The 12,316-nt window shown below is 47.6% G+C and overlaps 3 protein-coding genes across 6 annotated transcripts in view; 2 read left to right on the top strand and 1 right to left on the bottom strand.

Moving 5' to 3' along the window:
• RPL14 (ribosomal protein L14) overlaps positions 1–12,316 on the bottom strand; it is a 247,778-nt gene that overhangs the window by 142,282 nt on the left and 93,180 nt on the right. The gene's annotated exons all lie outside the window — the stretch shown is intronic.
• Positions 1–12,316, top strand: part of NOD1 (nucleotide binding oligomerization domain containing 1) — a 58,228-nt gene that overhangs the window by 18,021 nt on the left and 27,891 nt on the right. For 3 of the 4 annotated variants that reach the window (XR_012157492.1, XM_073333301.2, XM_073333299.2), the window contains exons 2-3: positions 8,327–8,664; positions 12,120–12,294. Coding sequence is in view for 2 of the 4 variants with exons in the window: in XM_073333301.2 (XP_073189402.1) it covers positions 8,449–8,664; positions 12,120–12,294 (391 nt within the window). In the remaining 2 variants the exon portion in view is untranslated. Of the gene's footprint in view, positions 1–8,326; positions 8,665–12,119; positions 12,295–12,316 lie in introns of those variants that run through there. The other variant, XM_073333302.2, reaches the window with a different exon arrangement.
• On the top strand, positions 53–2,921 carry LOC144930166 (uncharacterized). Its single transcript, XM_078851314.1, has 2 exons — positions 53–1,503; positions 2,092–2,921. Exons 1-2 carry the CDS (start codon positions 921–923, stop codon positions 2,613–2,615), a joined length of 1,107 nt encoding a protein of 368 aa, XP_078707440.1. The 5' UTR covers positions 53–920; the 3' UTR covers positions 2,616–2,921.

Raw genomic sequence — 12,316 nt, 5'->3', positions numbered from 1 at the left:
GGGAGACCTGAGAGCCTGTCACCTGAGCCAGGAGGGGGAGGGGGAGGTGACACCTCCGCCCAGGAATGTGAACAGAGGCTGCAGCAGGGAACCTGCTGGGTGGGTTTAGTTTCAGTTTGGGGCTGGGTGGAGGAACACAGGGAACCCCAGGGCTGGGGTCTAAGCTCCCTGCTCCCCCAGAAGGACGTGATTGAGGGGTCCTGGTTGTACCCACAAGCTCTGTTTGGGACTGTTCCTGTTGTCCAATAAACCTTCTGTTTTACTGGCTGGCTGAGAGTCTCCGTGGATCCCAGGAAGAGGGGTGCAGGGCCTGGACTCCCCCACACTCCGTGACAAGGGCCTCAGTTTTTGTTGATCCTTATAGGTGGGATCTTTTGTGTATTCTGTGATTACACAGCTACTTCAGTCACCCCTGATCAGAATATTGTAGTCCAGGATCTAAGCTACTGTGTTGTTAACCTATATGGTAACTTTGCAGAGGTAACTTTGAAAAAGTGAACCAAGTCTAAACCAATGCAGTGATATTTCCCTGAGTCTGAGCACAGTGTGAAACAATAGTTCTAAGCCCTGGTCTACACTAGGACTTTAGGTCGAATTTAGCAGCGTTAAATCGATGTAAACCTGCACCCGTCCACACAATGAAGCCCTTTATTTCGACTTAAAGGGCTCTTAAAATCGAGTTCCTTACTCCACCCCTGACAAGTGGATTAGCGCTTAAATCGACGTTGCCGGCTCGAATTTGGGGTTCTGTGGACACAATTCGATGGTATTGGCCTCCGGGAGCTATCCCAGAGTGCTCCATTATGACCGCTCTGGACAGCACTCTCAACTCAGATGCACTGGCCAGGTAGACAGGAAAAGAACCGCGAACTTTTGAATCTCATTTCCTGTTTGGCCAGCGTGGCAAGCTGTAGGTGACCATGCAGAGCTCAACAGCACAGGTGACCATGATGGAGTCCCAGAATCGCAAAAGAGCTCCAGCATGGACCGAACGGGAGGTACGGGATCTGATCGCTGTTTGGGGAGAGGAATCCGTGCTATCAGAACTCCGTTCCAGTTTTCGAAATGCCAAAACCTTTGTGAAAATCTCCCAGGGCATGAAGGACAGAGGCCATAACAGGGACCCGAAGCAGTGCCGCGTGAAACTGAAGGAGCTGAGGCAAGCCTACCAGAAAACCAGAGAGGCGAACAGCCGCTCTGGGTCAGAGCCCCAAACATGCCGCTTCTATGATGAGCTGCATGCCATTTTAGGGGGTTCAGCCACCACTACCCCAGCCGTGTTGTTTGACTCCTTCAATGGAGATGGAGGCAATACGGAAGCAGGTTTTGGGGACGAAGAAGATGATGATGATGAGGAGGTTGTAGATGGCTCACAGCAAGCAAGCGGACAAACCGGTTTTCCCGACAGCCAGGAACTGTTTCTCACCCTAGACCTGGAGCCAGTACCCCCCGAACCCACCCAAGGCTGCCTCCTGGACCCAGCAGGCGGAGAAGGGACCTCTGGTGAGTGTACCTTTTAAAATACTATACATGGTTTAAAAGCAAGCATGTGAAAGGATTACTTTGCCCTGGCATTTGCGGTTCTTCTAGATGTAGTCCTAAAGCCTTTGCAAAAGGTTTCTGGGGAGGGCAGCCTTATTGCGTCCTTCATGGTAGGACACTTTACCACTCCAGGCCAGTAACACGTACTCGGGAATCATTGTAGAACAAAGCATTGCAGTGTATGTTTGCTGGCATTCAAACAACATCCGTTCTTTATCTCTCTGTGTTATCCTTAGGAGAGTGAGATATAATTCATGGTCACCTGGTTGAAATAGAGTGCTTTTCTTCAGGGGACACTCAGAGGAGCCCATTCCTGCTGGGCTGTTTGCCTGTGGCTAAACAGAAATGTTCCCCGCTGTTAGCCACAGGGAGGGGGGAAGGTTGAGGGGGTAGTCACGCGGTGGGAGGAGGCAAAATGCGACCTTGTAACGAAAGCACATGTGCTATGTATGTAATGTTAACAGCAAGGTTTACCCTGAAAGAGTGTAGCGACTGTTTTATAAAATGTGTCTTTTTAAATACTGCTGTCCCTTTTTTTTTCTCCACCAGCTGCATGTGTTTCAATGATCACAGGATCTTCTCCTTCCCAGAGGCTAGTGAAGCTTAGAAAGAAAAAAAAACACACTCGCGATGAAATGTTCTCCGAGCTCATGCTGTCCTCCCACACTGACAGAGCACAGACGAATGCGTGGAGGCAAATAATGTCAGAGTGCAGAAAAGCACAAAATGACCGGGAGGAGAGGTGGCGGGCTGAAGAGAGTAAGTGGCGGGCTGAAGACAGGGCTGAAGCTCAAATGTGGCGGCAGCGTGATGAGAGGAGGCAGGATTCAATGCTGAGGCTGCTGCAGGACCAAACCAGTATGCTCCAGTGTATGGTTGAGCTGCAGCAAAGGCAGCTGGAGCACAGACTGCCACTGCTGCCCCTCTGTAACCGACCGCCCTCCTCCCCAAGTTCCATAGCCTCCACACCCAGACGCCCAAGAACGCGGTGGGGGGGCCTCCGGCCAACCAGCCACTCTACCACAGAGTATTGCCCCAAAAAAAGAAGGCTGTCATTCAATAAAAAGTTGTAAACTTTTAAAGTGCTGTGCTTAAAGTGCTGTGTGGCATTTTCCTTCCCTCCTCCACCACCCCTCCTGGGCTACCTTGGTAGTCATCCCCCTATTTGTGTGATGAATGAATAAAGAATGCATGAATGTGAAGCAACAATGACTTCATTGCCTTTGCAAGCGGTGATTGAAGGGAGGAGGGGCGGGTGGTTAGCTTACAGGGAAGTAGAGTGAACCAAGGGGCGGGGGGTTTCATCAAGGAGAAACAAACAGAACTTTCACACCGTAGCCTGGCCAGTCATGAAACTGGTTTTCAAAGCTTCTCTGATGCGTACCGTGCCCTCCTGTGCTCTTCTAACCGCCCTGGTGTCTGGCTGCGCGTAACCAGCAGCCAGGCGATTTGCCTCAACCTCCCACCCCGCCATAAACGTCTCCCCCTTACTCTCACAGATATTGTGGAGCACACAGCAAGCAGTAATAACAGTGGGAATATTGGTTTCGCTGAGGTCTAAGCGAGTCAGTAAACTGCGCCAGCGCGCCTTTAAACGTCCAAATGCACATTCTACCACCATTCTGCACTTGCTCAGCCTGTAGTTGAACAGCTCCTGACTACTGTCCAGGCTGCCTGTGTACGGCTTCATGAGCCATGGCATTAAGGGGTAGGCTGGGTCCCCAAGGATACATATAGGCATTTCAACATCCCCAACAGTTATTTTCTGGTCTGGGAATAAAGTCCCTTCCTGCAGCTTTTGAAACAGACCAGAGTTCCTGAAGATGCGAGCATCATGCACCTTTCCCGGCCATCCCACGTTGATGTTGGTGAAACGTCCCTTGTGACAAAAGTGACCAAGCAGCAAAAGTGGATGGGACTCTGGGAGGCAGTGACCATGAGTTGGTTGAGTTCAGGATCCTGACGCAGGGAACAAAGGTAAGCAGCAGGATACGGACCCTGGACTTCAGGAAAGCAGACTTCGACTCCCTCAGGGAACGGATGGCCAGGATCCCCTGGGGGACTAACTTGAAGGGGAAAGGAGTCCAGGAGAGCTGGCTGTATTTCAAGGAATCCCTGTTGAGGTTACAGGGACAAACCATCCCGATGAGTCGAAAGAATAGTAAATATGGCAGGCGACCAACTTGGCTTAATGGTGAAATCCTAGCGGATCTTAAACATAAAAAAGAAGCTTACAAGAAGTGGAAGGTTGGACATATGACCAGGGAAGAGTATAAAAATATTGCTCGGGCATGTAGGAATGTTATCAGGAGGGCCAAATCGCACCTGGAGCTGCAGCTAGCCAGAGATGTCAAGAGTAACAAGAAGGGTTTCTTCAGGTATGTTGGCAACAAGAAGAAAGCCAAGGAATGTGTGGGCCCCTTACTGAATGAGGGAGGCAACTTAGTGACAGAGGATGTGGAAAAAGCTAATGTACTCAATGCTTTTTTTGCCTCTGTTTTCACTAACAAGGTCAGCTCCCAGACTGCTGCGCTGGGCATCACAAAATGCGGAAGAGATGGCCAGCCCTCTGTGGAGAAAGAGGCGGTTAGGGACTATTTAGAAAAGCTGGACGTGCACAAGTCCATGGAGCCGGACGAGTTGCATCCGAGAGTGCTGAAGGAATTGGCGGCTGTGATTGCAGAGCCACTGGCCATTATCTTTGAAAACTCGTGGCGAACCGGGGAAGTCCCGGATGACTGGAAAAAGGCTAATGTAGTGCCAATCTTTAAAAAAGGGAAGAAGGAAGATCCTGGGAACTACAGGCCAGTCAGCCTCACCTCAGTCCCTGGAAAAATCATGGAGCAGGTCCTCAAAGAATCAATCCTGAAGCACTTGCATGAGAGGAAAGTGATCAGGAACAGCCAGCATGGATTCACCAAGGGAAGGTCATGCCTGACTAATCTAATCGCCTTTTATGATGAGATTACTGGTTCTGTGGATGAAGGGAAAGCAGTGGATGTATTGTTTCTTGACTTTAGCAAAGCTTTTGACACGGTCTCCCATAGTATTCTTGTCAGCAAGTTAAGGAAGTATGGGCTGGATGAATGCACTATAAGGTGGGTAGAAAGCTGGCTAAATTGTCGGGCTCAACGGGTAGTGATCAATGGCTCCATGTCTAGTTGGCAGCCGGTATCAAGTGGAGTGCCCCAAGGGTCGGTCCTGGGGCCGGTTTTATTCAATATCTTCATAAATGATCTGGAAGATGGTGTGGATTGCACTCTCAGCAAATTTGCGGATGATACTAAACTGGGAGGAGTGGTAGATACGCTGGAGGGGAGGGATAGGATACAGAAGGACCTAGACCAATTGGAAGATTGGGCCAAAAGGAATCTGATGAGGTTCAATAAGGATAAGTGCAGGGTCCTGCACTTAGGACGGAAGAACCCAATGCACAGCTACAGACTAGGGACCGAATGGCTAGGCAGCAGTTCTGCAGAAAAGGACCTAGGGGTGACAGTGGACGAGAAGCTGGATATGAGTCAGCAGTGTGCCCTTGTTGCCAAGAAGGCCAATGGCATTTTGGGATGTATAAGTAGGGGCATAGCGAGCAGATCGAGGGACGTGATCGTTCCCCTCTATTCGACATTGGTGAGGCCTCATCTGGAGTACTGTGTCCAGTTTTGGGCCCCACACTTCAAGAAGGATGTGGATAAATTGGAGAGAGTCCAGCGAAGGGCAACAAAAATGATTAGGGGACTGGAACACATGAGTTATGAGGAGAGGCTGAGGGAGCTGGGATTGTTTAGCCTGCAGAAGAGAAGAATGAGGGGGGATTTGATAGCTGCTTTCAACTACCTGAAAGGGGGTTCCAAAGAGGATGGCTCTAGACTGTTCTCAATGGTAGCAGATGACAGAACGAGGAGTAATGGTCTCAAGTTGCAGTGGGGGAGGTTTAGATTGGATATTAGGAAAAACTTTTTCACTAAGAGGGTGGTGAAACACTGGAATGCGTTACCTAGGGAGGTGGTAGAATCTCCTTCCTTAGAGGTTTTTAAGGTCAGGCTTGACAAAGCCCTGGCTGGGATGATTTAACTGGGAATTGGTCCTGCTTTGAGCAGGGGGTTGGACTAGATGACCTTCTGGGGTCCCTTCCAACCCTGATATTCTATGATTCTATGATTCTATGATCCACCAGAGCTTGCAGCACTATCGAAAAGTACCCCTTGCGGTTTATGTACTCGGCGGCTTGGTGCTCCGGTGCCAAGATAGGGATATGGGTTCCGTCTATAGCCCCACCACAGTTAGGGAATCCCATTGCAGCAAAGCCATCCACTATGACCTGCACATTTCCCAGGGTCACTACCCTTGATAGCAGCAGATCTTTGATTGCGTGGGCTACTTGCATCACAGCAGCCCCCACAGTAGATTTGCCCACTCCAAGTTGATTCCCAACTGACCGGTAGCTGTCTGGCGTTGCAAGCTTCCACAGGGCTATCGCCACTCGCTTCTCAACTGTGAGGGCTGCTCTCATCTTGGTATTCATGCGCTTCAGGGCAGGGGAAAGCAAGTCACAAAGTTCCATGAAAGTGCCCTTACGCATGCGAAAGTTTCGCAGCCACTGGGAATCGTCCCAGACCCGCAACACTATGCGGTCCCACCAGTCTGTGCTTGTTTCCCGAGCCCAGAATCGGCGTTCCACAGCATGAACCTGCCCCATTAGCACCATGATGCATGCATTGGCAGGGCCCATGCTTTCAGAGAAATCTGTGTCCATGTCCTGATCACTCACGTGACCGCGCTGACGTCGCCTCCTCGCCCGGTATCGCTTTGCCAGGTTCTGGTGCTGCATATACTGCTGGATAATGCGTGTGGTGTTTAATGTGCTCCTAATTGCCAAAGTGAGCTGAGCGGCCTCCATGCTTGCCTTGGTATGGCGTCTGCACAGAAAAAAGGCGCGGAACGATTGTCTGCCGTTGCTCTGACGGAGGGAGGGGCGACTGACGACACGGCTTACAGGGTTGGCTTCAGGGAGCTAAAATCAACAAAGGGGGTGCCTGTACATCAAGGAGTATTTCAGGCAGGACTGCACGGAGGGTTCCAGTAAGAAATGGTGCACCTAAGTTATCGTTCTTATTGGAACAAGGAGGTTAGCCTGGCCTCTCATTGATACATGGCTAGATTTACCTCGCTGCACCTTCTCTGTGAGTGACTGCAGTGTGATCTAGAAGAATGAGTCCCTTAGACAGGGGAGGGGGGAAAGCAAATGAGTACAAAACAAATCTGGTCTATTTCTTGTTTTGATCCACTCCATCTATCTTTTACATCTTTGGCTGGCAGCAGACGGTGCAGAAGGACTGCATGCCATCCACATCTCATGGCTGCTCGGCAGAAGATGGTACAGTACGACTGCTAGCAGTCCGTATCGCCTGCCCGCTCACCATAAGACGGTTCAATAGGACTGACTGCAGGACTAAAGAGAATGACCTGGTCAAGTCACTCCAAATTTAGTCCCTGCGCCCATGTCTGCCCAGGCGCTCCTGATCGACCTCACAGAGGCGACCAGGAGCACCTCGGACATGACGATGACGGCTACCAGTCGTACTGTACCGTGTGCTGCCACAAGGCAAGGGGTTGCTGCTACTGTGTAGCAATGCCGTACCGCGTCTGCCAGCACCCAGGAGACATAGGGTGACAGTTACCTGAGCGGGCTCCATGCTTGCCGTGGTATGGCGTCTGCACAGGTAACTCAGGAAAAAAGGCACGAAATGATTGTCTGCCCTTGTTTTCACGGAGGGAGGGAGGGAACGGGGGCCTGACGATATGTACCCAGAACCACCCGCGACAATGTTTTAGCCCCATCAGGCATTGGGATCTCAACCCAGAATTCCAATGGGCAGCGGAGACTGCGGGAACTGTGGGATAGCTACCCACAGTGCAACGCTCCGGAAGTCGACTCTAGCCTCGGTACTGTGGAAGCGCTCCGCCGAGTTAGTGCACTTAATGCACTTAGAGCATTTTCTGTGGGGACACACACACTCGAATATATAAAACTGATTTCTAAAAAACCGACTTCTATAAATTCGACCTTATTCCGTAGTGTAGACATACCCTAAGGGGCGTGACCTGCCTCTTGCATCTCAATTGGGTGTTAATTCTGAAACCTACAGGAGATAATTTAATTGTCAACATTATTGTTTCACTGCTGATTGCTTTTGCAGAAACATCCAACACTGTGATCGTCCCACCCCAAGTTGCCTCCTAAATCTACCCAGATGCCAACTCCCCCATTTTTAATGTATCTGAAGCTGTCACAGGTTCACAAGGCCTTGTCTGTAGGCAAAATTTTAAACAGATTCTTAACTTTTTGTAGTAAAAGAGAACTGACCTGATCTGTAAGAATTACTACATTATGATGCAATATCACTTTGTTTCCTTTCTGTCCTTCCCAAAGACTTTTGGACAGATGCCCTGTCTTATCTGCTGAAGCATAAAAAGATAATATCAGATATTCTACCAAAGGACAGCAGATAAAACTGACAGCAATGCAGCGCAAGACAGAATACACTACACTCTTTATTATAGCCTGCTGTGTGTGCTTTTGTTAGTCTTGACCCTTCGGTAACCCTTTGCCAAGAGCAGTGTGAGTTTAGGTGCTGGGGTAGGAAGCCAGTGTTCTTGGAAGATGAGATTAGCAACTGTATTCTTGAAAGACTGGAAATGTTTTGTTTGATTGGTATTTGAGGAGTAAGTCTCTACAGTTGAATGTTCTTTTAATAGATATTCCTTACTGTTATCTGCACAGGTCCAATAGTGTGAAGAACAATCTTTGTTTCACTTGAATTAAACTCCATGCCGATTCCACGCTGCAAATCTCCAGTCGCTCAAAGATGACGTTAGAAGGAGCAGCCTCTTGCTATCTTAACAATGGAAGGTCAGTCTTGTGCTAATACAAAGATTATCCAGCAAGTACCCTCTGGATCAAGTCCTCCACCCTTCCTTAACTTGCTGAAAATACATCGAGAACTTTTAGTCAGCAAAATCCGAAACACCCAGTGTTTGATTGACAACTTGATCAAGAATGAATACTTCTCTACTGAAGATGCAGAGATTGCCGCACAGTTTCCTATTCAAGCCGACAAGGTATATCCTTATTTCACTAGACAGCTTGAACTTTTTATTAGCCATGTAAAACCCCACAAGTTGAAGTGTATCTGGTAACTTTAGCTCAACTATATTTCAGACTTCTATTGTGTTTGATACACATTGGGCTGAGTTCCCATCTCAAGTATCACTGCCACTAGTTGGCACTCTAGAGGGTAGGCTCAGCACAGAGGCTGAGCATTGGCCTGCTAAACCCAGGGTTGTAAGTTCAATCCTTGAGGGGGCCATTTAGGGAACTGGGGCAAAAATTGGGGATTGGTCCTGCTTTGAGCAGGGGTTTGGACTAGATGACCTCCTGAGGTCCCTTCCAACCGTGTTATTCTATGATTCTGTGAATGGGTAGGGTGACTGAACAATTCTCTCACACCTAGAGGTGACCCTGCCAATGAGGAGGGTCATTGCTGAGACAATCTAAGGAAGTTTACACAGTTGCTATCTTTGCTCTGTGGATAACCAGAGAACACCAGGCAGCAAGGCTGCCAGTCCAGCACCTTTGACAAGCACTGGATTCACATGGAAAATAAATGAATGTTTCAAGACCATTATATAGGGTTGAAAATCATTGGTGTATTTGAGCAGTTAACAGCACGGGGGTGGGAATGGGGTAGCTAGACTACTCGGTTACCAACAAACCGAGGACGTGAATGTCAAACTACAAAAGCAAACCCTGTGGGATGGGACTTTCAAAAGCACTCAATGTCGTCCAACTCTGATTTTGTTTTTTTTACCATCAAGACCCAGTATTCATTTAGGGTTTGAGCCAACTCCCTCTGAAGTCAATGGTAGCCTTTCTGCTGATTTTAGTGGGAGATGGATTGTGTCCTCATGCCCTGGCAATTAATCTCTGTAAACCTGTTTGTTTGCAGTTATAAGAAAAGCTCTAAGGACATAAATTTACTAAAAAATCGGTGATATGAGCATATTTTTAATTGTACACCTGTACTCTTTGGAGCATTGTTACCCTGCAAAATACTTAAGAGGGACGCAGAGTTTATTTCACTGTGACACAGGAGGGATCATAAATTGGTCCTAGTTTAAAGGGGGGAAAGGGTTCATTTTAAAATACTCTTCTCTTTAAAGACCTAAGTGCATTCTGTATCCTTCTTCATGAAATTGGAAAAAACCTTGATATCCTGACACATTTTGGTTTTAGATCTCTGTCTCTGGGAGCAAATATTAGCAAAAATTGCTTGGGTTTCCAATTCTTCCACAAGAGAAAATGTTCTAGGCATTTTTTCCTGTTATAGTGATTTAATAGACTACCTGACTCTGACTTCCCTTATGAACCAGTTATGCAGCTTTAGAGGTTTCAGATGTGTGTCACAGCTAGAGAAGAGTGAACGACAAAAGATGCAGAATCCTGGGCTTCATCAATGTGCAGATTTCCCTAGGATAATAACTCTTGTTGGTTAATAGACATTGTAACTGTGGTGCTTTCTCTGTGTAGCTAGCCAAAGCTGGGAGTTGAAGGGTGGTGCATTGTATGATCATCTTGGGTTCTTTTTTTGTTCAGTAGTATAATAAAACAGTCAGTATGATCATCTTGGGTTCTCTTTTTGTTCAGTAGTATAATAAAACAGTCAGTCATGTACAGAGGGGAGCTCTCAGCAGAGGCAACGTGTACTTCACAGGACCAGGGTGAAGTTCAGTTTTTGGGCCTGATCTCCCACAGAGAATCCCGCAGAAGGGGCCAGAAGTGACTGAAAACTCAGGGATGGAAAAACCCACAGGAGGCAGCTTGGAGGGAAGGATCCAGTGAAGCCCACCCCACCCGCTCCATATTATTTGTCAGTGGAGCAGGGTTTGACCCCAGAGAATGAGCTGCAGGACCATACCTAGACCCTGTGGTGTTCATGGGCATCTACAAGAGGCCCAGCCTGTCTGCATGGAGGACCCATGCATCCATTACCTCTCTGTGCCCATAGAAATTCCTGACAGTGCAGTTCCATTGGGCTAAACTATCAGGAACTCCTTCCCCATGGCTCCCTCTTACGCCCCATTTCACCAGGATTTTCCTTAAAGGAGAATCCCCACTATCGAGGGGTCTTTGTGGAAGAGGCTAATGCAGCCCCTGGAGTTGTTTCCTGATGCGACCATCCACGTTTATGTTTACCAGGGCTCCATTCTTTGTTCCTTTTCTTTTTGAATTGAAACGATTTTTAACTGTAAGCTTTGTTCACATGGAATATCTCCTATTTACAGTTTTCTTATTGAGTATCTGAGGTGGAAGGAAAAAACTGATTGTCTGAGGAATGTTTGCTGGCTACAAGTAGGTTTTATAGATGTTCTGTCATAAGAGAGTTGCCCCACTTTTGCAGATCCTGAACGAGAAGGTGCAGATTTCCAGACCAGAGGATTTGGGTGAAGGTCTCTAATATCTAAAAATCCTCTTTTTGCTGTGCTCTGGTGTATTCTATCCTGCATTGTGGGCTCTCTAACTCATGAGAGGCCAGAGAAAAGTTGCCTCAGAGATTAAGGAATTTGGAAGTCCTTTGCCTACTGAAGAAATTGAGCTTGTGACTAGCAGGAATGGAATCCAGTCCATGGAGGAGTATCCTTAGAATGAAGGCTGTACTCTCTAGAAACACTTGCACTAAGGTTGTCACGTGCTGGTTGTACAAAAATCAAACTAGCCCTGGCCCTCTAGATCTACCCACCAAACCTAACCCCTTCCATCTAGTAGCTGGAGTCAAACTTTTTTGTTAGTGGGTGTGAACATTAACTCTCCTATGGCTGCGGAATGAGAGGGGCATAAAGCATTGCGTGCACACGCACGCTCTCTCTCACCCCCCACCCAATCCCCCATAGCATGAGCAGGGAGAGGTGACCTGGCAGAGTTAAACTGCTATGCTTAAAGAAGGAAGAGTGCTTGTTTGGTTCTGCATTCAAGTCCAGGGAGACATTCTGCTGTCCACACTGCTATTCAGGCTAGATTCTGATATAAAATTAAATAATGCAATTTAGCCTCAGAAATCAGAGGACCAGGCCAGGAGGTCAAAAATCAGTCCTCTGGTTTCATTTAATATGGGCAAGATTTGAAATCTCCTGCATGACTGTGGTGACCACCCAGACCAGGAATTTCCTTTGCATTCTACACTATGGAGCACTGTGTCCCTTATCTTTATGGCTGGTCTATGTACATACAGTAGCTGTAGTGGTGAGCCCAAATTAAAACCTCTGATCCAAACCAGATCAAACCAGAGTTGCAGATCCAGCCTCTTTGTAATGCCAGAATCCAAACACTCAGTCCAAACACACTGAAGTTTGGGATAGTTCAGGTTCAGATCCAGATTCTGACATCCCAGCTTGGGAAAGTAGACTCTAGGCTTTGATTGGGGTCCCATTTCCAATCCTGAAGCATCTCAAAGCATTTCATAAATGTAACTGATCCACAATCCTATGTATTGCTAACGTTCTACATGGTATTTCTTCAGGTTCGTAAAATTCTGGATCTGGTTCAAAGCAAAGGAGAAGAAGTTTCAGAATATTTCATCTACATCCTGCAAGAGGTCTCTGATGCGTATTATGAACTACAGCCTTGGTTGGATGAAATAGATTTCCACCCTTCACAGAATATTCAAAATAAACCTGTTGTAAATACAGATCCAGGTAGGAAGAGGTGTAAGAGCCA

The sequence above is a fragment of the Lepidochelys kempii genome, chromosome 2, assembly GCF_965140285.1.
Source record: "Lepidochelys kempii isolate rLepKem1 chromosome 2, rLepKem1.hap1, whole genome shotgun sequence".
Lineage (NCBI taxonomy): Eukaryota > Metazoa > Chordata > Testudines > Cheloniidae > Lepidochelys > Lepidochelys kempii.
The sequence above is the reverse complement of the archived record's forward strand: the minus strand, read 5'-3'. Positions and strand labels throughout refer to the sequence as shown.

What these genes read in the sequence shown, in the direction of transcription:
- LOC144930166 (XM_078851314.1), top strand. Translation starts at nt 921, where the DNA reads ATGCAGAGCTCAACAGCACAGGTGACCATGATGGAGTCCCAGAATCGC. An exon ending in AGGCGGAGAAGGGACCTCTG is followed by an intron (nt 1,504 to 2,091) that starts GTGAGTGTACCT and finishes TTTCTCCACCAG; the next exon opens with CTGCATGTGTTTCAATGATC.